This window comes from Opisthocomus hoazin, chromosome 3 (genome assembly GCF_030867145.1).
Source record: "Opisthocomus hoazin isolate bOpiHoa1 chromosome 3, bOpiHoa1.hap1, whole genome shotgun sequence".
NCBI classification, from domain to species: Eukaryota; Metazoa; Chordata; class Aves; order Opisthocomiformes; family Opisthocomidae; genus Opisthocomus; species Opisthocomus hoazin.
The window spans coordinates 5,372,320-5,397,588 of NC_134416.1; the positions used below are offsets into that span (position 1 = coordinate 5,372,320).

Sequence of the window (25,269 nt, forward strand, 5' to 3'; positions counted from 1 at the left end):
AAGAGTATTTTTTTTCAGTATTCTTTAAATTATTAGAACACGTACAAAGAACAGGTTTTATTCTCAAAACTTCTCCGTGCCCAAGCCAACATTTCAAAAAACACTTTCCACGCCAGGTGCCTGTTCTAAGTGCAATATCCTTTTGAGTTTAAACTAGAAGATATTGCTGTCCCACGTTTGCTGTGGAGTGGCTGTCGTTAGCATTTTAATGGTACTGTGTTTGCTACTCTGAGATTGTCAAGGACGTTACTATGAAAATCATTTACTATATTGCGTGTGTTAGTTAAAAACCCAAAACAAAACCAAAGCCAAAACACCACCCTGAAAAAGAGCAATACGGTACTGCGCAATGTTTTCTGTATTAATGCTCTGTGTGTTTGTGTTTCAGGAAAGACGTTGGTTTAAGACGTTTTTTTCCGAAGAGTTTACTAGATTCAGTAAAGGTAATTATAGTTCCAGTCAATGGTATACTACTTTTAAAAAAGCCAGAGTGTCAGAGATCTGAAAACTGCGTTACCATTTTCACCACGTAGGTGTAAGGGAGTGGCTGTGCACTTGTGCTGGCAGAGCTGAGACAGATGGTAGTGACGTACGTGGCCTTGCTGAGCTACTGTGAGAGAGGTACACCTCCACCTCGCAGACCTTGTGGAGAAAAGTTCTAAACGAGTCCTCAGATCCTTTAATATCCAATAACTTCACCCCCCCCGCCACGAGAAATGAGACTTCTGGAGAAAGAGGAAGGGGACATGTGAGACGTCAGCATATGTTTTGTGGCAACTCAATAAACCATATTCTGCCTTCCTTGCTCAAGACTCTATCCAACTCATTTAAGGAAGATTTCCAGCAATTTCCACTTCTGTTAATCCTAGTTAAGACTATAAACGTTAGTCAAATCTCGCTTCCGTTGGAAGTCCGCATGTTCCCAGAGTAAAAAATGCAAATTTTTCTCTACATGTTTCGAAAAGGGGGGTTAAGAATGGTCACCAAGTATTTTTACAGCTATAGCGATCTTGAGATGAATGTCCTGGTAAAATACCTCTTTCCATTCCTATGTGAAAGTAAAAATCATGAGTTGGGATTTTAGAGCTGGTTTTGGTAAGCAATGATGGTTTTATAAAAATAATAGTATTCAGTTTCAGATTTAGGAAGTTTCTGTGTTACGATTTAAATGGATAAACAGAAAAGGTCTGTTGTGAAGGGGCTTGGTTTCAGAAGACTTTTGAAAATCAGAAGCTAATGAAGTCAAGTGGATTTAAGTAATCCCTCTGCACTTTAATTTATGTAATCATCTGAAATTGTATTATCTGCTAATGGGAGGAATTGTGAAAGGCTCCAGATGTAAAAGAATTAATAACTGTCTCAAAAATGATACTACGGAGCCAGAAAACTGACCAACAAAGAAAACGGCTCCTTAGAAAGCCTGAAATGGAGAGAACAGCAGAAAGAAGCAGCAAGAATTGCCGGAAGGTGAAGCTGAGTAAAATCTTGCAAAGACATGAAAAAAATGTTGGATGTATGAAACAGAAAAAGAAAGGAAGGAAAAATGGGTCTGCTTTTCAATGAAAATTAAATCTCTATTAAAAATAAGGGAGGATCAGTTCAAATGATTAAATGACTCTTTGACTTTGTGAAGACCAATGATTTTGAACTGGTAGGCAGAGGACAGCTACTGGTGGCCATGAAATATAAAATTAACTATTTCTCTCTGTTAGTGAGGTAGAGCTTAGAGTGTAGTGCAGTGATAATCAAAATTGTTGGTGTTGTCCATGTAGGAGATGCCAGCTGTACAGAGGATATATCACTCTCTGTGTAGGAAGACCAGAAGGCTGGAAAAATGAAAATGGAAGTATTTAAAGGTGCGAAGTATGAGGTGATACACAGGGGTTAAAAACCAGAAAGTTCAGCTTTATTTGAGGAGCTTGTTAAAGAAATAAACAGGAATTCAGAGACATCTATGTATTAGCTGATCACAGAGGGTCTATAAAACACAGTGTTGCAAAAGAAGAAAGCAAGCACTGTCCTAGAAGATGTCTAGGGAGGTTTCTCCAGGAGGAAAGTAATATTAGAGTCCTTGGACAATGCTCTATATCTCGTATGTGGTGCAAATAGTTCTGTTTATCCGTGTTCAAGAAAGAGTAAGTCAGCCTGATTCAGGTACAGACGAGAAGTTACCGAGTCATCAGGCCTTCCAAATTTTCAGTGCATTTCTCATGAAGTTGTCATTTGCAGCTGTTTCTCGGAAGTGGCTCTCTGCTGTTGTGGAAGAGGTGTGTTTTTCTAGCTGCCTTTCTATGTTTACACCTTACTAATGATCTCTGAAAGTGAAGATTAAGTCTCCTTGGTGGACTTAAAAGAGCCAAATAACATATGCCACTATGCATGAAAGTCGAGATGATGCTGGAATAGGCCAGAAGAGCAAACCATGGGCAGAATAAAGCGTCTTTCAGCAGCTGAGTGCCTGAAATTCCTGGGACAACTTCAGCTAGCAGATTTTTGTCTTCTTGTAGTGCCTTGTTCCTGGTATTTGCCAGGTGTTCAGTTAAGGCTAAGGTCTTCACTTTGCTTAATGTTGGTTTTCACTGTAAGAAGGAAGGTAACAGAAAGGTCCAGTATAGTATGTCTTGGTCTTAGCGAAGCCAGAGGCAGCTCTGGGTGCAGTAGGGAGGTCTTCTGACTGCCAGATGCTTGCTTTGTCCTAGCCAAGTAGAATCATAGAATCATTAAGACTGGAAAACACCTCCAAGATCATCAAGTCCAACCGTCAACCCAACACCACCGTGCCTGCTAAACCACGTCCTGAAGTGCCACATCTACACGTTTTTTGAACTGCTCCAGGGATGGGGACTCCACCACCGCCCTGGGCAGCCTGTTCCAATGCCTGACCGCTCTTTCAGGAAAGAAGTTTTTCCCAGTATCCAATCTAAACCTCCCCTGACGCAAGTTGAGGCCAGTATATGCAGCCTATTAGAGTCATGATCCACCTCACATTTGGTAGAAGGTTCTGCTAAAGTGACGCACTAATTTGAAATTACCGCAAAATGGCAGATTTGTTAACTTTCTACCATAGAGTTTACGTGCTGAGCTGAGGGGTTTTTCAAATCATATGAGCGTCATTGCAAAACCAGTCATCATTTTGTATGTGAATATGCACCACCCTTGGATCACTGCTATTAGAGTAACTTTTCTGAACACTCTTTTTTAAAAATTCAGGCTATTTAGAGTTCTAAACGCTCTTTAAAGGCTTACCAAAATTAAATGTCTAATCTGGCTGGAAGTGCTAATGACAAAAGGAAGTTGGTGTTTGTGTAGTGCCTGGAGCTGTTAACAGGCAGCATGGAAGAATGCAGGGTTTTAATGCTGTTACAGTAAGCCATTTGCATATTATATTCATAGTGGAACGGTGGTAATTCCTCTCCCAACCTCTGCATACTGCAAAAATAAGAATGTTTTTCCTTCTGTCATTGTTAGTTGGAAGATATATTAGAAATGAGTATTACTGAGGGGTTTTAAACCCAATCAGTCACTGTAGACACGGGTCAAGCTTTGGCGAAGGGGATGAGACCAGATGTGTGTCCTGGCAGCTGTGACATTGTGGCACTGTGTGACGTGAGCAGCGGGTCCCCGGGCCCTGCGCTGCTTACAGAGCGTACCTCTGCTCGTGGGGCTTTTCCAGCCTAAACGATGCCGTGATTCTTAGGGTTGGGACAGGCGAGGAGGAGGCACTGCACGTCTGTCGAGATGAATTCCAGTGTTCAGAAGCGGATGTTTTTATTCAGGATTCTTGATTGCTTGTTCAGTTTTGGGACGTGTTACAGAGATTGCTTCTCAGATTCCGTTTTTATTTTCAAATGAGTGGCAGCCTTCCCAGGGATTATACATTATATACAGGCAGGTACTGCACTTTTCCTAGGTCTTAGTTTAGTGGGGGTTTTTGTTTGCTTTTTTTTTTTTGTTAATGCAGTTGTTTGAAAGCCTGTTTATGTCCTCTACGTGCTTTCTTTTTCAGTATATGTAATTGGGTGTCTTGCACTGTCACCGATGTCGGGAGGATGATTTGTGCTGCTCTAAGTGGTTATTTCTACCCTGGAAACAGTTAATAAAATGATACACAATATAGTTAAAATGATTTAACTTAAATAGTTTACTTTTTACATTAGTTTTTAATTTAGTATTTAAATTTTGGTTTTTTATATCAAAGTTATTTTGTATATTATCAACTTTAAGAATCCAGTATATTGTGGATAGTCTAAGATATTGTGAGCAGAGATTTAGATAGAGCTACAGCTGGGTTGTTACTACCAGAAAAGAGAATGGAGATTTAAGTGTAAAACCTAGTATGAAGGTGTAGGTTGCTGGGTTTTTGTATTGATACATAGTTATGAAGTTGGGAGAAATGAGGAATCTAGAAAAAATAGCTCCTGCAAAGGTTAACAGGTTGTCTTTTATTATAATTTATTCAAGACGTGGTTAGTTATATATTGCCTCTGTAATATATAGCAGACATAATTTTGTTCCCAAGCGTAAGTTAGAAGGCAGAACTGTTACTCATATTTTGAAGCTTCTTTTTTGCTTGATAATTGTCTACATCTCATTGATAAAGAAACTGTTAGTCGTACTAAGTGACTGAAACTTGTAAAACGCACTGCCACTGATTAGGTTGAAAATAATTGCTCCTTAAACATTTTAATGCACAGGCCAAAACACTACGAAAATTAATCCAGCAAACATTTCGACAATTTGCCAACCTCAACAGAGAAGAAAGTATTTTGAAATTCTTCGAGATCCTCTCTCCAGTGTACAGATTTGACAAGGAATGCTTCAAGTGTGCTCTCGGTGTAAGTAGAGGAATGTGACAGTCGCCAGAACACAGGCTGTAGTTATGAGTCTAATTGGTTTTGCTTAGGTCTGCAATTAATTGCTTGCTTAGTTCGTGTTTTGAAATAGAGAGGAGTTCTTGGATTTCATTAACAAAATGTATTTATTGATTTTATTTAGAACTTTCTCAGTTCTTTCACCATTCATTAGTAGGGAAAGAATTGTACATTAGTAAATATTTTTAGTGGTGCTTCGTTTGTGAACGTCGAGCGATTTTTAACCTGGTTTCCAGAGGAAACAAGACGTCCCAGCTGCTTCTCTTTGTGAATTTTGCTTTAATGCCTTTGAAAAGCTACCAAATTCAAACAGATTTTGCGAAAGGGTCTTAAGTCTGCGAGCTGTGTGAAAACAGGCACTCAGGTAGAATTTAGAACATGAATATCAATGTCCACAAGACGAGGAAATACAGGAAATGTGTAGTTCTCATGTAGGCCTAAGGTAAAACACACGGAAATGCATTTTGGGTAGCATGGATCCCCAGGAAACCAGTCATGAGGAATTTTGCTACTTACAGAATTACTTGATTTTAATATATTTTAAATTGTTTGAAGAGTTTAAAAGCTTCTAGAGATTAATTACTAAAAACTGTAATTGTAACATTGGAGGGTAGTGTTCCTGTCTCACTATTGAAATTTTGCCCTCTTTCTCCTTTGATTCTGAAGTCAAGCTGGATTATTTCTGTGGAGCTGGCAATTGGCCCAGAAGAAGGGATCAGTTACCTGACAGACAAGGGTGCAAACGTAAGTCCACTTCTGTTTCCTTTTCTCAGTTGCTGTCTTAACAAGCGTGACCTGTTGTGAACGGAACTTTACACAAAAGGGAGTGACAAGTCTAATCTTTGAGTTAAACACAGAAGAGCTAGGAAATTCAGCATATACAGCTGTTACTCAGATACTAATTCATGATTTAGGGTTGAAGAAAATGCAGTTGGGTTAAGTAGAGAGACAGCATCAGCCTTAGCACTGAATTGGTTGGCTTTTGTACTCAGTGAAGTGCTTGCTTGCAGAACTTGAAGCATTAGCGGTGACTTTTTAACAATGAAACATGGAAATTACTCTAAATTGTTCTCATCTTTCTTAGGAATGTGTAAATGAAGAGCTTGTTAAATCAGTGTTTAGCATTTATGCAGTCAGTGCTGGCTTATTTGCTTTACTTCATACCCTTAGTAGCCTTTGCATTACCTGATGTGAACTGTGTTACAGTATTTCTTGTACACCTCCGTGCTGCAAGGAAGTTAAGGTTCAGACAGGCTCTTCTAGCAAACAGTTTGGGACATTTTACCCTCATGACTTAAGTTGAGCCCATGTCCACCTTCTACTGAAATTAGTTCAAAGATAGTGAAAAGGTTTGCAGATCAGGAATACGTGGCCAGCTGAGAACGTACCTTTTACAGCAGTCTGGAGGTACGGTAAGTGTGCTGTGAGTGCGGGTTCCAGGTAGTTAACCTGTTGAGTTAACCTCCAAGAGGCCGTTTCCAGTGTGCGCTTCAGCATGTGCCTGGAGTTACTCAGCAGTGACCTCCAAAGGCAAACTTGGCGCTTGGTTTTGTTTTGCAAATACTGAAGACATTGGCGTGTGTTGGTAGCCAAAGCCTAACGAAACTGCAGAAAGAAACAGGGGAGCAGACTTCACAGAATCACAGAATGTTCGGGGTTGGAAGGGACCTCTGTGGGTCATCTAGTCCAACCCACCTGCCGAAGCAGGGTCACCCAGAGCAGGCTGCACAGGACCGCGTCCAGGCGGGTCTTGAATATCTCCAGAGAAGGAGACTCCACAGCCTCCCTGGGCAACCTGTTCCAGGGCTCTGTCACCCTCAGAGGGAAGAAGTTCTTCCTCATGTTCAGACGGAACTTCCTCTGCTTCAGTTTGTGCCCATTGCCCCTTGTCCTGTCACTGGGCACCACTGAAAAGAGTTTGGCCCCATCCTCCTGACACCCACCCTTCAGATATTTGTAAGCATTTATTAGGTCCCCTCTCAGCCTTCTCTTCTTCAGGCTGCACAAGCCCAGCTCCCTCAGCCTCTCCTCGCAGGAGAGATGCTCCAGTCCCCTCACCATCCTCATAGCCCTGCGCTGCACTCTCTCCAAGTGTACTTCTGCAAGTGTAGTCTGGTGATCAAAGTCTACATGTGCTTTTGCAACATCAGGAATAAAGGGAAAGTATTTTGCTGTAATTTTGACATTTTCCCCGCTTTTTCCATTGCCTTTTTGCAGCCAACTCATCTAGCAGACTTTAATCAAGTGCAGACTATTCAATATTCAAACAGTGAAGACAAGGACAGAAAAGGGATGTTGCAACTCAAGATAGCAGGTGCACCTGAGGTACGGTATTGACGGTTGTGATAAACTGACTGGCTTTGGTTTTCCGGCGAAGGGGCGGAGATTAGTGTGCTCTTAATGAAGATATTCTGTATATTGTACTTTTATTCTGGCCTGTAACTTCGTTCTGGATTTTTCTGCTGTCAGCATAATTATAATACACAGAATGTATACGTCACTTCGGTACGTGCGTGTTAAGCTGGGGACTGTGTGTTCATACAAAGACTTCAGCTGTTGTTAAACTCTCTTGCTCCTCCTGTAGTTACAGCCAGTGCATTATATTTTAACATTTGCATTCCGAGCATTCTGCAGGTGTTTGACTTCCCTTTGCTTTAAGGGGAAAGGGAAGCTGAGTGTGAGCAGTCATGATCAGACTAGTCAGATATTTTTGTTTTTAAAATAGACTTAGAGCTCATTACATGTTTCAAGTTTTGCACCTGGTGCTTGTATACTTCAATATTTGTAAAAGAAGCGTAATTTAAGAATTCTAGACTTTAAGTGCAGGTTGATAGTAGCCTGCATATGTATATGATGCTGTGACCTAAAGAGGAAATGGAGCAATTTCACTTTCGTGAAAAGGGGAAATGAATAAGAGGGAAAAATTTTTTCCCTCATACTACATGGAGGCAAAGCTGGGAGTGAAATCCAATCTTTTCCTTGGTCCTGTGCAGTGGAAAAGAGCCGCTGTGGTAGAGGAGGACTGGGGGCATGTTGGCAAATCTGTGCAGAGGCTGATGAATGTTGGTAGTATTAAAATTAATAGCTTGTCTGTATGTCACTCATCTCCTTTTCCACTGTCTGTCTCTTCTTGTTTTTAATCTTCTTTGAAATTGGGAAGGTTACTTTTCAGGGCAAAGAATAAATTGCTGCAAAAGAGTGGAAGAAAGGTACCACCTGTAAGAGTTTTAAGGAATAAGCAGCTTCTTCAGAATTGCCATCATTATAGCCATAAAATAGCAGTTGTAATGAGCAGTGGCTGACTGAAAGTTTAGCTAACAAGCCACTTAATAAGCCCAGATTAATATTACGTTGGGGTGGAGGGTTTTATCAGCTGTGCCTTCTGAACCTCATGTTTTAAATTTGCTGCATAAAAGGTACAGCACGAATCTGGTAGTTCTTCGCTCACCCACATTTTTCTGTGTACTGTTTGCAAGTGGGTGTAAAGTTCTGATGCAATGACACAGCTGTTCTACTCAGTGTTTGCAGCTACAATAATACCTCTTTGTTGGTGCCTTGTTTTTTTCCTCCTTTAGCCTCTGACAGTGACAGCACCATCCTTAACCATTGCAGAGAACATGGCTGACTTGATAGACGGATATTGCCGGCTGGTGAATGGAGCTACGCAATCTTTTATTATCAGGCCACAGAAAGGTAAGGAGATGTTTCATCCTGGTAGTTGCTATACTCACATCTACTGATAGATTATTTTGCACTTGAATAGAAGACACAAGGTAGCAGCAAAACCCTCACTTGGAGGCTCTTACCTTGCAGGGACGAGCCACGAGGTATTTTTGTTGTTAGGAACACTGACAGTAAATGTCACTCCATCCAAAATTACTTAATGGCTGATAATTTAGACTGGTTTTCAGTAGTCACTGCTCTACACTATTCTAAACTTAACTAGCAGAAGTAAATTGCAATTAAACACACTTCTAACAAGAACATATTGTCTTGAAAGGCTATTCCCTAATATGCAAATGGAAATTCAGAGAGGTTGGTTAGAATGTGTTTGGATAAGGTTCTAACTAGTGATAATTTTGTAAAATTTCTGCCTTCTTCCTTGACACTCAAATCATCTCTGTTTGAAAAATAAAAAACTTTGAGAGAAGTCTTACGAGCTTTTCTCATAAAATAGAACTAAAGCAGCGATACGTTTTGTAGTGTTGATCAGTTGTTTTTGTAGCAACCCACCAGCTGGAAGCAGTGAGACGAGGGTGCAGGTACACAGCTTTAAAGAGGGAATTAAATGTCATTAGAATTTTTTCTAACTTCAGCCAGCTTTAATTATTGAAGAACATCCAAGCAAAACTGCTTAAGAATGGAAATTGCTGTCCTCCTGTACTAATCTTTACTTGCGAATTCATCCAACTTCTTTGCTTTCTAAAACAGTGATTCAACTGTTTCCTTCTTCTGATGTGTAATACAAGAAAGTACATGAACCGTCCCAGCAGCTCTCCAGTCTGAAGCTGAGGCCCTCAGCCACATTTTTGCTTTTCTGTGCCACTGGTTTTCCCTGGTCAATAGTTGTTCAGATAGGGTAACGTTACTGACATTGTTCAGGTCTGTCCCGGCTCTGTGTGTAGTATCCTGCCTGGGCATGTCAGGAAAAAATAAACCACTGAAATTTGGTCATTCAGTAATGAGGAAATGTGATTGTAGGGTTTTGACAGCACTTTGTAATTGTGGAAATTATGCTTAAATTTGCACGTTTGTTTGTTATTGCTGACCCTTAGTGTGTGTGACTAACCCTTAGCTCCAACACAAGCAGCTTTGTTAGAATTTGGTAGTTGTGCAACCTTATCTCCATATGAAGGCAAATCTTCCCTCAAAACAAATTCAGCAATGCAGTGCACAACTCGGTGATGATGAACCCTTAGCACCAAAATTCTACACCAAAAGGATAAGCTAGCATCAGTGATAATGCTAGTTTATTGTTTTTTAAAAAAAAAGGCATCACAAACTAAGATTTTAATTTCACTGGTCTAGTTTATACCTGTGAGCAATTGTCTTTTGTGCCTCTACTTTTCTGAAAATTCGTGGTTTCAGGTTTGTTACAATCCTTATTATTCCCTCCCAAAAATTCCCTTCTGATACCCAGCAGGTTGGCTGTTTTTGAGCCTGAACTACGGTAGCCAAAGTTGAACTTCCAGTACTTTTTCATATCTTAACACATTACCTCTCCCCAGTCTTACTGAGTTAATAGATAGCTCTGCCTCTGTCCTCTGCTTTTTGTTCAGAGGCACACATGTAGAGGATGTCCCAATTCTTGCCACTTCTGCACTGGTGGTACTTCAGAAATTTGGTCCGTTCAGTCACATTGCCAGAGCTGTTCCTGTCTTGTTCCTCTGGTACTAGAATGGCTTTTCTTTTCTTACCTGTACATAAATGCTCTTAACTCCACCAAATACCACTGCCTGCTGATTTCCAATTCTGTCATTCACACCACCAACCGCAGGCAGTCAAGGCCTTCCTCAAGTCTTGTCTCTGTTCCTGCAGTGTGCAGGCACCCAGTGCTGTGCATTGTGGCGTTGATTGTGCTCCAGTCGTGGGTGTTCCCATACAGAATCGTGGAATAAAATCATAGAATTGTTAAGGTTGGAGACGACCTCTAAGATCATCAAGTCCGGCCGTCAACCCAACACCACCATGGCTGCTGAACCATGTCCTGAAGCGCCACATCCACACGTTTTTTGAACACCTCCAGGGATGGGGACTCAACCACTGCCCTGGGCAGCCTGTTCCAATGCCTGACTGCTCTTTCAGTAAAGAAAGTTTTCCAGTCTGAACCTGCCCTGGTGCAACTTCACACCATTGCCTCTCGTCCTATCACTAGTTATTTGGGAGAAGAGACCAACACCCTCCTCACTACACCCTCCTTTCAGGTAGTTGTAGAGAGCAATAAGGTCCCCCCTCAGCCTCCTCTTCTCCAGACTAAACAGCCGCAGTTCCTTCAGCTGCTCGTCATCAGACTTGTTCTCCAGACCCCTCACCAGCCTCGCTGCCCTTCTCTGGACACGCTCCAGCCCCTCAATGTCCTTCTTGTAGTGAGGGGCCCAAAACTGAACACAGTATTCGAGGTAAATTTTATATCAGCGAAGCCCTGCTCTGCTGTCCTCTGCTGTTCTTCCCCAAGCATGGAAGCAGCTCCCAGTCAAAATATCTACAGGATTTACCGTGTCCTCTTCAATAATTCCTTGTTTTATGATGCATAGGAGTAGTCGCCATCTAAGATTAGCACGGCACGTGGATGCTGACTTACTGCTGCTGTAGGTGGCAATAAAAATTAAGCCACTCGATTTGCACTCTTTCTTTCTACTTCTGGCCTTCCCCTGACCTGACTTGCTTATCATTCAGCTGTTATTTCTTCTAGACCCACTAAGCTCTGTGAAGGGCAAGATCTCTGATTTTTCTACGTGTTATACAGTACTAGGCACAACAGTGCCTTGCACTGTGGTTTGCTGGTAGGCATGAATGCAGAGTATATCAAAATGCATTTAATGGAGCACGTTTATTTGTGCGATATTCTTACTGGTGTATTTTAACGTCGAGCAGATGAGCAGTGATTGAGTTAAAGGGATTTTATATAGCACTTCGGGAATGCTCCTCTTTATGCAAACATGAAGAGAATCCCTCCAGTTCAAATAAATTGTGGAGTTCTTTTGTCTGAGGTTTCTTTTTCTGAAGTTCATAGCAATACTCAACATATTAATTAAACATTTTGTAGAAGAGCTGTTCCCACTGTGACCTGCATTCCCAGATCCCTCCCACAGTGAGCTTTGATTGTACAAGGCACATCGGAAACAAATCCTGTAGCAACTCTCGATCCACAGATGTGTTTTCTCCCCTCTTTAACCTGGCCCATCCCCTCTTTGTTGGAAATTTACTTGTTTATTGCAAATCTCCTCACAACTTATCCTTGATTACTGAAGGAACCTATGTGTCTGTGATATTACCTGTCTCGCTATACATTAATGATCCAGTTTCCTTAATTTGGTGAGACCACTCGGTAATGTTTAAGACCTGGACAGTATTTAGCATATTTCCACTCAGTTTGTTTTATTTTTCGTAGATATTTTGGTGTACAGGTCTGTTTAGAGCAATGGGGAAGCTTTAAGCTTTTAAAACACTGTTTGTGTTTCTGTTACCACACTTAAGCCTTACAGGCAGAAAGCACAAATGAAGCAACTGATAAAAACTTAAAACTGATGTTAAGTGGCTATTTACAGATCAGACTCTGCACAAAGTAGCTTTCCTGTGATCTTAAGTCTAGTGGCTGAATTTTGTATCTGTTAATGACTTTAAACAAGCTTTATAGGTAATTCAAAATTGTCAAAACTCTTATAAAAGGCTAAAAAGACTCTGAAAAAAAACACCTGAGCAACTGAAATAGTTGTGTGATTGCCATTCCTTTATACCAGAACTCACCTTTACGTTGAAACATTCCCTTTGAATCTAAAGCTAAACGAAAACAGAATTTTGAGTTTCCAGATACCACAATTAAATAACCCGTGAAGTTCTCCAAAGAAGTGTTTCCTGTTTTCATACGAATTAACTGCAAAAGCCCCGTTTTCATTTTAATGGAATGGCAACATGGATTGTAATTCTTACGATACCTTTATCCCTTTGACTAATTTGACCCCTCACTGGTACTGCTTTTGCAATAATCTCAGTCAGATGAGGACGGTTCGCGTTGTGGTAAATGGAGAGTTCTCTTCATGGCAAGGGCAAAACAGAATCGACTGGAGGAAAATTAATTTAAGTTATTGCCAATTAAAATAGATTCAGGTAGACAAACATTAAAAAAAACACATTTCCCCTCAGCTTCTTCCCCACTCCCGCCTTCCCCCCTCCCCTGCCGCCTCCTCTCCCCGCGGGACGCAGGGCTGGGGCTGGGGGCTGCGGTCAGTCCCTCCCAGCCCCTCTCGGCCGCTCCTCCCTCCTCCCCCGGCTCCCTGCTCCAGCGCGGGCCCTGCCCCGGGCTGCAGCCCTTCAGGGCCAACCGGCTCCCGCCCGGGCTCTCCCCGGCCGCAGCTCCTGCAGGAAATATCCCCCGGCTGCGGCCTGGGGCCCTCCCCGGGCTGCGGGGGGGGGGGCTCTGCTCCAGCGGGCTCTCTCCAGGGCTGCCGGGGAGCCCTGCTCCGGGCCGGCAGCCCCTGCTGCCCTTCTCCTCCTCCTCCGGCCTCGGGCTGCCTCTGCTGCTGCTCCCTCCTGGGCTTCCTCCTCCTCTGCCTCGGCCGCCTTTGGCCCTTTCCCAGCCCTGTTCCCCCCCGGCCTTCCCCCGGCGCCCCATCTTGGCTGAGGGGCTCAGCTGTGCCCTGCGGTGGGGCCGCTGGAGCCGGCTGGGACCGGCTGTGTCCGGCCCGGGGCAGCCCCGGCCTCTCCTCGCAGAGGCCCCGCTGCAGCCGCGCTGCCAGCGCTGGGGCACGGACACCCTGATAGAGTCATGTGTATCCCACTTTTTTAGTTGAATATAGAATTGGGCAAAATGTTGTGGGTTTTAGCTTGTGAAAAACAACATACGCTTTTCCTGGGATGCTGTTGGTAACAAAATTTGACTTCAGACTTACAAGGGTACTAATGAATGTTTCAGATTTTATTTGGGATATAAGCTGTAAATGAACGAGCACCGACTTGGGAAGCGCTGCCTGAAGTGAGCGGTTTGTAGCCAGAGAGCGTGTAGGCGTCTAAGATCAGCCTTGATGTGCTGTTTCAACAGTAATTCCATGCGGGTGGATTTTTTTTTAATTTTCTCCAGTGAAGGGGGAGACGTCCCTAATACTAGTTAATAGTAAGTTTTGATTTCTGGCTGCCTTTTTTTTTTTAAACATACGCTTACTTTTCCGGTTTCCCCTGTCCATGCCTGGGCCTCCACCCAGCGCGTATCTCCAGCAGCCGAGCGGGGGATGCTGTCCCTGTCGCCGGTCAATGCGTCCGGCAGATTGTGCCGTAGGAGCCGTGCCTGCCGTGTGCTCCTTCCTTCTCCACAGGGCTGAGCATGCGTTGTCCACCTCTTGCAACCCTGTCCGCCCAGGGGACGAGGGCCCAGGTCTGCTCAGTGCGTGACGGTGCGTTGCTCTGCTGTCGATGAGAACAGAATCAGTCGTGCCTCATGGAAACTGGAAAACGACAGTGAAAAGGAAGAGCATGGAATCATAAATCATAGAATCATAGAATGGTTTGGGTTGGAAGGGACCTTACAGATCATCTGGTTCCAACCCCCCTGCCATGAGCAGGGACATCTTCCACCAGACCAGGTTGCTCAGAGCTCCATCCAACCTGGCCATGAACACTGCCAGGGAGGGGGCAGCCACAGCTTCTCTGGGCAACTTGTTCCAGTGCCTCACTACCCTCATGGTGAAGAATTTCTTCCCAATATCTAATCTAAATCTGCCCTCTTTTAGTTTAGAGCCATTCCCCTTGTCCTATCACTACACACCCTTGTGAAAAGTCCCTCTCCATCCTTCCTGTTAGGCCCCTTCCAGTACTGGAAGGCTGCTGTAAGGTCACCCTGGAGCCTTCTCTTCTCCAGGCTGAACAGCCCCAACTCCCTCAGCCTGTCCTCATAGGAGAGGTGCTCCAGCCCTCAGATCATCTTCGTGGCCCTCCTCTGGACGCGCTCCAACACATCCATGTCCTTCTTCTGTTGGGGGCCCCAGAGCTGGACGCAGGACTCCAGGTGGGGTCTCATGAGAGCAGAGTAGAGGGGCAGAATCCCCTCCCTCGCCCTGCTGGCAACGCTTCTCTTGATGCAGCCCAGGATATGGTTGGCTTTCTGGGCTGCAAGCGCACATTGGTGGCTCATGTTGAGCTTCTCATCCACCAGTATCCCCAAGTCCTTCTGAGTGCTGCTTTCAAGCCTCTCTCTGCCCAGCCTGTGCTTGTGTTTGGGATTGCCCTGACCCACATGCAGGACCTTGGACTTGGCCTTGTTGAACTTCATACGGTTCACGCAGGCCCACCTCTCCAGCCTGTCCAGGTCCCTCTGAATGGCATCCCTTCCCTCCAGCGTGTCAAGATGATGAGAACTAATGGGGTTTTAGTTACATTGGACCCGTGCACAGTGCCTGTTTTTCCAACCAATCTGAAAACAAACATTCATTTAACTTAGAATTGTTAAGAGTCGCTGCTTTTCTCTGTCCATCCTCATCATCTCCTTTCACTGTTTTCAGTCTCCAGTTCCTTGCACCTTTGTCACACACTATGCGTTAACTATATCGTACTACCACTGCTCAACTAACCACGCAATACCACTGCTGTTCGCATTCTCCTTATCTCACAAAATGTGTAGAATGGGTTTACTACGGAATCAGGTTTTTGTTGTGAAGGAGATGTTTTATTACCATCCTTGCTCGATGTTTTGCACTGGTAGGAAGCTGTTCAGCTGAGTGAAGTAGGGACTTACAGGAACAGAATGGGAGTCTCATGGATAAGGAAATTTAATACTGCACTGGGAAGTGAGATTTTATCTTTAGCACTCTTGGATCCTTTTCGATAGGTAGCAACTGGCTTCAGCATACACTAGCAGGTGCCACCTGTGGTATTTCTCACTTTCTTAAAAGGTTGGAGTCTACGTTTGCAGGAGATAGAAACAATCTTATCTGCAGCTGAGGTCAGTACTTTGAATATACGAAGCGTTGTGGCCCTGCAAGTGTTACAAAATCACTCACTGATGTTTCTGAAGTCCCCAAATATGATACTGATGTGCTCCACACACAAAAAGATCCCTGGAGGAAATTAAAATTCCGTCTTCAGAATACAGTTTGAATAGCGTGCAGTTAATATGTGATGGAGCTACATGTTAAAGAGCAAGGAAAATTATTTTGAGTAGCTGCTTATTAATTGTGCATCCATTATCTTGATTTAAAAATAGGGAATGATGAAGTTAACTGTGCAATTTAATAAAGTTCTTTTAACATAGAGGTTTATATGTTTGTGTGGCTTTCTGAACCTTTGAAAACAACAGACTGGAAAGATGTTTCACCAGTAACATGTGTGATTCATCAGCAACACCTGTACCATTAAATCCAGTGTTGGAATAACTCGCAGCAGCAGCATAACTTGGTCTAAACTGGAACACAGGGTGCTTTCACAAATAGTGATTGACAGCTGATGTGGATATCAGGTGGAATTTAAGGTTCTTGTGGGTGGTCTTCACAACCATAGGGAGGCCTGCGTAGTGACGGGCAGGACCCTTCTGCCTGTTTCACCAGGCTTGATGTATTTACCTGGTTCTACCCGGTGTGAATCCTCTAGTGCCCGTTACAGGCTTCCTTTTTTGAGTACCTACCCCCCAGTCTTTTATTGCCAGGCCGTTGCCTTCATGCCTTTGATCTTCTCATTCCACGCTGCCTCTAAGGATCTTTGCCTTTCCACATCATGGCTTCTTGTTTTCCTCTTTTGTGCATCTTCCCTTCCTACACCCCCATCAGACGGATCAAACCAGGCCTAGGCTGGTGAGCCAGACGATGTGGTGGTTCTACCTTTAGACAGCAAAGAGAATTGTAACAAATTACTGTAGTTTGCCATGTTGAGCGTGGCTTCTGGGTATTGGGCATTTCTCTACTCAGTCCCATAATACACAAAGGTAAGACTCTAGTTTACTTTTCCAATGTCTGGAAATTTCAGAAATTTTAACATAGGGTAAGAACAAACAGAAACTTACATGATTTTTTTTTCATCTGTATGTATCACTGTTTACTAAAAGTGTGGCTCTTCCGTTGTTTCTCAGGTCACTGTATCAGTACCGCAGTGATTTAGAGAGCGATACCAGTTTTAATTGCCCACTTTCTCTTATTTCCTTCTTCCTTCGATCTGGTATTAACTAATACATTAATGTTTTACTAAAGCATTATTAACTTCCCCATCATCCTTCCCCAGCTGGAGATAACTGCGTGTCTCATCAAATCCAATAAGGAAAAAAACCCTAAATGTATACCTCCAAGCTTTTATACACAATAGCATTATCAAAGAAAGACTGGCAAGGGTTTGAAAATAGTTAATAAAAAGCTAACTTCATCTCTGGCTACCAAGCATTACTATGGTCTAATCTCAACCAAATGTGAAAACAATGTGAGACGTTGTGCTTTAATGATTTATTTCAGTTGTCTTATTTATAAGTCCAAGGTGGCTCCAATTGTTTTATTTCCATGTTAGCACTTAGCTCATCTTGGAGATAAAAGAAAAGCATTTCTTACTAGAGAGATGAGATACTGTCATACCTTCCGCAGGTGATTTATTGGAGTTATTTGTTAAGAATAAAAAAGAACTTGTATATTCTGTATACGTTGATCTCTCAGATACGAGTTTCCCAGAGGTCTGTATCACTGGTTAGGAGGAGGTGTGTTGATACGCTGCTCGTAATATATGTATAGAGCAGTCTTTTGAATCAGCATAAATTTCCCTGAGAGATTGTGATGGTTATTGTTTCAGGCGTGTATGAATTGCACATTGAGAGAGGTTATTTGGGAACTTGCAGAAATTTTAATCCTGTTTTCTTTTTGTTTACACAGAAGGTGAAAGAGCTTTGCCATCAATACCAAAGTAAGTTTTATGCTTTCTTTTCTTATACACTAAAAAAATTTTTTGCTTAAGTGACGCTTTCGGACTTTTTATACGTGCTTAATTTTTATTGTTGCTTTTGGATTCTATGACAAATACCGGGCAGTTGTTTGGGACCATGGGGCATAAATGACTGACAGTAGTATTAAACGATAAAGATACCAGAAATAAAATCTCAGGAAAAAGTGCATAATGCATAGATCATATTTGATAGTAACAAAAGAAGAGTGTTTTGGAAAAGACATGGCTGGGATTCAGGCTATTTATTTTGAGTCCATGAGTACATTTAATTATAGGAGTGATGCTAAATAGTTGTTGAATTGTGATTTCAATCTGTGAGTCAGTCTGTGCTCTTGTTTTTCCTATTTGTCCCCTTGTTCGCTTATGGGAAATAGAGAAAATATTTTTATATCCTCTGTCATAAATCTGTTGTGTCACCTTTTGTTAATATAATTTCCGTAATGGGACCAGACTAAGTTGGAATTTCTAGGTTCAGTGTAATAAAGAATACCATTTAAATAGCAAATACTTTTAAATCTATTTTTTTTTAATATAGTAACGTAGAAAAATTCTTCTCCAATAGTAAGTATGGATCTGTAGAAAATGCTAATCTTTGTCAAGCAAATAGAATTGCATTTTTTCCTCTGGCTAGTTTTATGGTGACCCTGTATCCAAGGTACCCTGAGACATTCTGTCTGTATCTAATAATTCTCATAAAGTATGCTAAGATACCTCTCTGCATTTTTCTCCTTCCCAAGCTTTAAGGTAAATAAGAAAAGATTTCTAATTTCTCTCTGTATGAACTAAGAAGACTTTGAATGTTGTTGGAGTTGGTAGTCCAGGCCTGTTAATTCTTTTTGCTGATTCTCTGTGCTCCTGGGGCCAGTGGCTTGGTCCCTGTCCTAGCTGGAACGTCGTGATGGGCATCTCCCCTTGCCATGGGCAGTTCCTCATCGTGGACTCTTAAACTTCTGTCCCTTAACCAAGCCACTTTTTTTCCCCCCTTGTTTGCAATCTGACTGCTTTCTCAATAGCCACGTTCTGACCTGGTTTGAAGTCACGTACCATCAGATTGTTCTCCTTGAGGCTTATCAGGCAGTATCACCAGTATCCAGTGGTGGGAGATAACTGTTGAGAGACCAAATGAAGTTCAGCAGTGTATAGTGTCTTATCTCTTCCTTTTTCTTTTGGGACACAGGGACTGTGCCTGCTTTGACCCAGCCACCTCATTCTATTTCTTCCTTGATTCCTGGAAGGAGTCCAGAATTATTATTATTTTTTTTAATTTATTTATTGGATGGAGTAGGGAACACGATTTGTTCCTGAATCAAGAAACCAGCCACTTAGGTACTAGTGATTGCTCTTTGTACACAGGTCCTGCTGCCGTCCTCGCTAGCCAGGTAGCCTTCTCGTGGTGTGAAGGAGGGGAATTAAAATGCAGGGAGGAAAGGGAAATGAAAGTCGAGGCTGAAAGCAGTAAAATTGGTAAACTCGGTGTGCACTCCTATGGAAAATTCGGTTTTGCTGAAATAGATACAGCTGAGAAACACAGACTAACTTTCTAATTGCATAAAAATTATCATTTTTTTATTATTCGTAGGGATTTCTGGAATAAAATAAGTTTTGGTGAAAAAGCTTCCTCCCATTTTTGGGACAGTGTACCAAAACTGAATTTGTACGCTGGAGTCTTTTTAAACAAGGGCACCACGTACACGGTTAGTCTGGCAGCAGAGGAATGGGCTTTTTTCAAATATATAAAACTACTAGCCAGCAGCATCTTGCATCTGGCAAGATTTGCCTCTGCCAGATGAAATTCCAGATTTCTGAAAGCGTGAAGTGCAGTACTCTTTTACCATTAAAGTTGTGTTTGTGTATGCACGTGAAAAAAGCTGAGAAGAGTTCATTGGCATTTCTGATACTAATGAACATTTATACCTATCTACATTTAAATAGAATTGTTTTTCTTCTTTTACTTGACATGTAAATGTATTTTAAATTGTTGTACAGGGGAAGTCATCTTACAGACAAGAACTCAATTCCTACTTTGTTTCCAACAGATAATACAGAAAGTCGAAGCACCATCAGGTTACACACATTGACAGTGTTTAGACCTGCATGGATTGGTCTTAAGTTTGTAGAACTTGTTTTTGGTTTTTTTTTCCTTTAAGTTTGCTCTGTCGTCATGAATCGGTATGCTCATTAAAATGGTAACGCGTTCTCTCCACTCTTACTCCCCCAGATGGGTTTGAAATGGTAGATTCCTTTCTGACTTTTCTCCCCCTCAAAATCTGTCGCTGTGGGAAATGGATTGGCCCTGCTAATTACAGTAGGTGCCCTGTTAGGGTGAATTCCCAGTGTATGTGACCGTGAAGAATGTACAGCATTCAGCGCTTCCAACCTCTGTTTTACAGGCTGGCCAACAATGAGAAGCAAGGAGTAAGGTCACACACAGTCTCTGTGTCAGGTAAGGCTTATTCAAAAAAAAAAAAAACAAGGAAATTTATTTGTGAAGCTGGCAGATGTTTAGGCAGATTTTTCACTCGCGGTTCGCTCACTTCTCGCTACGTGGCTGTTGACTTTCCCAGGACCATAGCTGTGCTGCCTTTGTAGTACGGTTTCTAAAGAACTTTTTGCAGCTATCCTACGTAGCGGCGCTTGCGAGAACAGCCGTATCCGTTCAGTAACTCAGGGTCAGAATACTTGAAAGCAAGGCTGCTTGTCAATATTTTCACTTAGCTTTGTAAGGAAGTGGAATGTCGTGGGCTAGAACTTAAATTACCTGAGTATGTGTTAATTATGAAGGAGCGGCTTTGAAAAGTGAAAATAGGCAATTAAATATTAATCATCACTTTTCAGAAAGAGGAAACTTAATAGCTATTTTTTGTAGCTGCTGTTTAGATCAAAGCACTTAATTTCGCTATTGAAAATCACAAGTTGATTGAAGGATGAACATGGGAGGTAATACATGTTGTTTCTACAGCTTACAGGCTTCTAAGATTTTTGTTAGTTGCTGTGGGGTTTTTGAAGTTTTTATACTTGAGGGACCATTTTTCTTTTACAGATCTTAAATCCTTTTGAGGGATTGATTCAGTGTCTTAGCAGAAAATACATTTCTAAATCCTGATGCATAATATTTATTAAGGAGATTTTCAATGCAAAAGTGTATTAATGTTATGATATGTTCCTATAGATTTCTAGTATTTGGCCACAAACATCAGGAACCAATGTTGTGACCCAGTGGAGTGTCCACCCCTGACTTAAGGCAGGCTACAGCCCCACTTCAACATCTGTGTGAACGCTTAGTGGCACATATTCAAAAACCCGACATATTTTATACAAGAAGTAGGAAAGATACATAGATACTTGATTAATATCCTACTTTTTAGATTCCTTTCCCCGTGCTTAACCTTTCTTTAAAGATGTTTGAGATTCACCCTTTGGCGTAGGAAGCTTAAGTAGACAGACCTGGTGCAAGAAAATAGATGAGAAGACCTGGAATTAATATGTGTATCAAGCTGCAGAGGTGTAATAGAGCTTCATCAGTTTCTGTTACCTCCCAGAGTCAAATAGCAGCTCTTCTGCCTTCACTACCTGTTGAGCAAGCATGGTAGATAAGGTAGATAAGCATGAAGCATGCTCAGCATGTTCTCTCTTGATTCTTACCTGTGTGGCTCATTTTAGCTGTTGGAAAAAATTTAGAAAAGTGCTATGCTTTTTAATCACTCGACTTGACACAAAAAAGCGCTGATCTTCAGGACAAAATAGTCGTACTTGCTGCCCCCTCAAATTTTCACCCTTTCAGTTTTTTTAAGAATGCTGATACACTTTTACTATTGAAAGCAATAATAAATGGTTACTCCTTTGTTGCTGTCGCTTTGACTTGGCAAATTCGGATATTCTTTGCTTGATGCATTTTATCTGAAGTAGTGCTGTGTGTCAGAGCACAAACTTGCTTCTTCTCTACTCTTTTGGAGTAGTGTGCTTTGCTGTAGCACCCCAGAAGAAACCAAAGGATCGGCGCTGGAGATGAGCCGGTTGTTCCAAGTGAACATCAGCTGTAAGGCACAAAGCTGGCTCCTGATGCCACAAACAAAATAATCCAGTTAAACCAGCAAATGTGCCTCCCTTTCTTTCCAATGTCAGAATCAAAACCAGTTAGGTATTTTTCTTGTATTGTAGTAATGTTCTGTAACTTTCCATAATGAAATCATTATACTTGAGTCTTTTATACCATTTTTATACCGTGTTACAAACCACTGGAAACACTGACATAATACTGGAATGATTCAAGCCATTGCATTTATTACTCATTCTCAAGGGTTCTTCTTTTTAATAAGGGTACATAGAACACTGACATATTTTTTTTTGTTGCTGATTTGGTTTTTGTGCCCCAAATTTATTTGAAATGCATCGAGTGTGGTATGGATGTCAGTATATTAAATATAAACCACAGACAGATTGTTCAGATGAAGTTGCCTGATGAGGGTCTTTCCTTGGGAGGTGCTTTCTGCATGAATCTCCGAGTCCCCAAAGGAATCAGCTTGTTACAAATGAAGTAATACTTCATGTAGATGTGGAGAAGTGTCGCTCCTGTTGTCACATGTAACTGATCCATCAGGATGGAACAAGGGAGGCAACAGATGTACATAAGGTTCAGTTAACCCCAGAGCTGCAGGTCAGCAGAGCTCGACAGCTGACAGCATCCAGTGCGAAGCCAGCTGTGGGTGATGCCGTCTTCGTCTGCAGAATAAGAGCTTCTCTGTGGTGACATTTAAATGCCTTACAGCTAAGGGCTTCAAATAAGACGAGCTTTTATAACTTACTGACAGCTGTAATGTCCTTTATGATAGTTTAAATCATATTAACTCCACTGATTTTTTTCAGTGAGATTGCTCGCCTTTGTTTAGACCTCTCCCCAAGCTAAAGCTAAATAGCAAAAATCTGAGACAGACATTCAGCAGTAAAATTAAGTGGTCAGACATATTTATGATATTAATGCACTTAGTTCTAAAGGAAAGTTTCACAGTGAGTTCCCCACCACAATTTGGGGAAACCAGCAGTAGCCAAAAACAATGTGGAACATGTTTTGGTGGTCTAAAAGGTCAGGTATTTGTCTGAAGTTGTGTAGGTTTGAAAAGGAGCCTGTTAATGAAAGGCGCCTTGTCTTTCTTGTTGAAATATTTATTAACATACCTTGAAATATTTCTGGTCTAGTGAAATGAAAACTTGTTCTTTCCAAGTGTTTCAATATTCCAAAGCACACAAAGATAGAAGGTTTTTATATACTTTTTTTTTTTTCCTCTAAAGAAAGGCCTTTTCAAACTAGTGAAGGCTGAAGTTGGTTTCAGGAATCCAAAGTAGCAGATTGCTATACCTGGGAGCCAAGAAGTGTTCTCTTACGGCTGTGTGTCGCTGAACCAGGTTTCATCACACACAGAATCCCAGAATGTTTGGGGTTGGAAGGGACCTCTGTGGGTCATCTAGTCCAACCCCCCTGCCGAAGCAGGGTCACCTACAGCAGGCTGCACAGGACCTTGTCCAGGCGGGTCTTGAATATCTCCAGAGAAGGAGACTCCACAACCTCCCTGGGCAGCCTGTTCCAGGGCTCCGTCACCCTCAGAGGGAAGAAGTTCTTCCTCATCTTCAGATCGAACTTCCTCTGCTTCAGTTTGTGCCCATTGCCCCTTGTCCTGTCGCTGGGCACCACTGAAAAGAGTCTGGCCCCATCCTCCTGACACCCACCCCTCAGATATTTATAAGCATTTCTAAGGTCCCTTCGCAGCCTTCTCTTCTTCAGGCTGAACAAGCCCAGCTCCCTCAGCCTCTCCTCACAGGACAGATGCTCCAGTCCCTTCATCATCCTCGTAGCCCTCCACTGGACTCTCTCCAGTAGCTCCTCATCTTTCTTGAACTGGGGAGCCCAGATCTGGATGCAGTGCTCCAGATGAGGCCTCTTACTGCACGCTTCTGTTTCTTCTGGTATTATTTGTCTGCCTTGCTTCTTCAAATGACGTGTTCCTTGCAGTGGGCATGGTCTTTCACTGCGTGCAGGTAAGATACCTGCCAGATTTCCACTGCTTTTTAAAGCATAATAGTAATTTTATCCCTCAAATTTTACGTTTGCGTGTGTGTAGGATTGTAAGTAAATATAAATAGGAACCCAGATTAAACTAATTGGATTTCAGATTTCTTTAGTATACATCTGATGTTTTGATTTAAGTTGCCATGATTCACCGGAAGCAAGGAGAGGTTTAGCTAATAGGTAGGGATGTCCAACTTTTATCTCCTTCTCCCTCTAGTTCTGTCTTTACATTAAAAAATAATTCTCAGTACTTAGCCAAGAGTGTACGCTCAGGAAAACAGTAATCTTAAACTATTTGCTCTGTGCCAATAGTATAGCAAATTTGTAAGAGCCAGCTACCAGTTTACTATCATTTTATTGACTAGATTTCCTGCTGTTTTACTTGGAGTCACCGTATTAAAATGCTCTACTCTAGTCCACAGGAGCTTATTCTGGCCAGCAGTTTGTTTTGAAATAGCAAACGTTAGCCTTGGTAAGGTGATGGATGTATTTCCTGCTACATGTATTTCCAAAAATAATAATTTACCTATTCAATTATATAAGAAGTTCTTCATAAAATGAAATCAATAAAGCCTTAGTTTGCTTGCTCCCTTTTTACATAAATTCTTTCTGGCACAGAGTTCTTTGGTTTCCCCTGCCCCATCCTTGCCTATATAAATATGACTAGGAAGAATAAATATGCTTTTGCATCCTTTGACTAATCGTCGTGCCTCCTTTGCACTAAAGAATTCTGTGGACATATTTTTTCGTCGTAACTCCAATGCCACTTTCTGTGCAGCGCTGCAGAGTACGACATGGCAGGCCCCCTCGCTTCAGCGAGGATTGAACAAGCTGGAGTACTGAGCAAGCCTTGGCAGCATGAGGTTCTTGGCTGTGTTAGGTTTGTGGTTGGACTTGATGATCTTCATGGTCTTTTCCAACCGAAATGCTTCTGTGTCCATCTCTGGGCTCCCCAGTTCAAGAAAGATGAAGAGCTACTGGAGACAGTCCAACGGAGGGCTATGAGGATGATGAGGGGACCGGAGCATCTCTCCTACGAGGAGAGGCTGAGGGAGCTGAGCTTGTTTAGCCTGGAGAAGAGAAGGCTGAGAGGGGACCTAATAAATGCTTACAAATATCTGAAGGGTGGGTGTCAGGAGGATGGAGCCAAACTCTTTTCAGTGGTGCCCAGCGACAGGACAAGGGGCAATGGGCACAAACTGAGGCACAGGAAGTTCCGTCTGAACATGAGGAAGAACTTCTTCCCTCTGAGGGTGACGGAGCACTGGAACAGGCTGCCCAGGGAGGTTGTGGAGTCTCCTTCTCTGGAGACATTCAAGACCCGCCTGGACGCGGTCCTGTGCAGCCTGCTGTAGGTGACCCTGCTTCGGCAGGGGGGTTGGACTAGATGACCCACAGAGGTCCCTTCCAACCGCGAACATTCTGGGATCCTGTGATTCTAAGCGGTCACTCCTGGCGTTTGGCCATCCAGGTACTGCTGAACAGTGTTTGTGGGGAGGGGGCTGTCACTGGGCAGAGGAGAGGAAGGCAGAGATGAGCCGTTCTGCGGGAGGCGTGTGCCTGGAGCGGGGTTTAGGGCCTGTCGCAGGGCTGGTCTTGGGTCTCAGCGGATGCGAGTTTTGCAGCTTTAGTATGGGCTTATAGAGTGAAGGAAATTGAAAGGTGTTTAAAAATATGGTCGCCGTTTCAGATGTTCAGACAGGCTGTTCAAGCCAT

At 42.5% G+C, this 25,269-nt stretch overlaps 1 protein-coding gene across 8 annotated transcripts in view; it reads left to right on the plus strand.

Moving 5' to 3' along the window:
• The window catches only part of PTK2 (protein tyrosine kinase 2), a 238,503-nt gene that overhangs the window by 146,461 nt on the left and 66,773 nt on the right, over positions 1-25,269 (plus strand). For all 8 annotated transcript variants that reach the window (XM_075415500.1, XM_075415499.1, XM_075415496.1 and 5 more), the window contains 7 exons: positions 389-443; positions 4,695-4,835; positions 5,538-5,615; positions 7,089-7,196; positions 8,447-8,564; positions 17,423-17,453; positions 19,883-19,935. In XM_075415500.1, the coding sequence (XP_075271615.1) occupies positions 389-443; positions 4,695-4,835; positions 5,538-5,615; positions 7,089-7,196; positions 8,447-8,564; positions 17,423-17,453; positions 19,883-19,935 (584 nt within the window). The remainder of the gene's footprint in view (positions 1-388; positions 444-4,694; positions 4,836-5,537; positions 5,616-7,088; positions 7,197-8,446; positions 8,565-17,422; positions 17,454-19,882; positions 19,936-25,269) is intronic.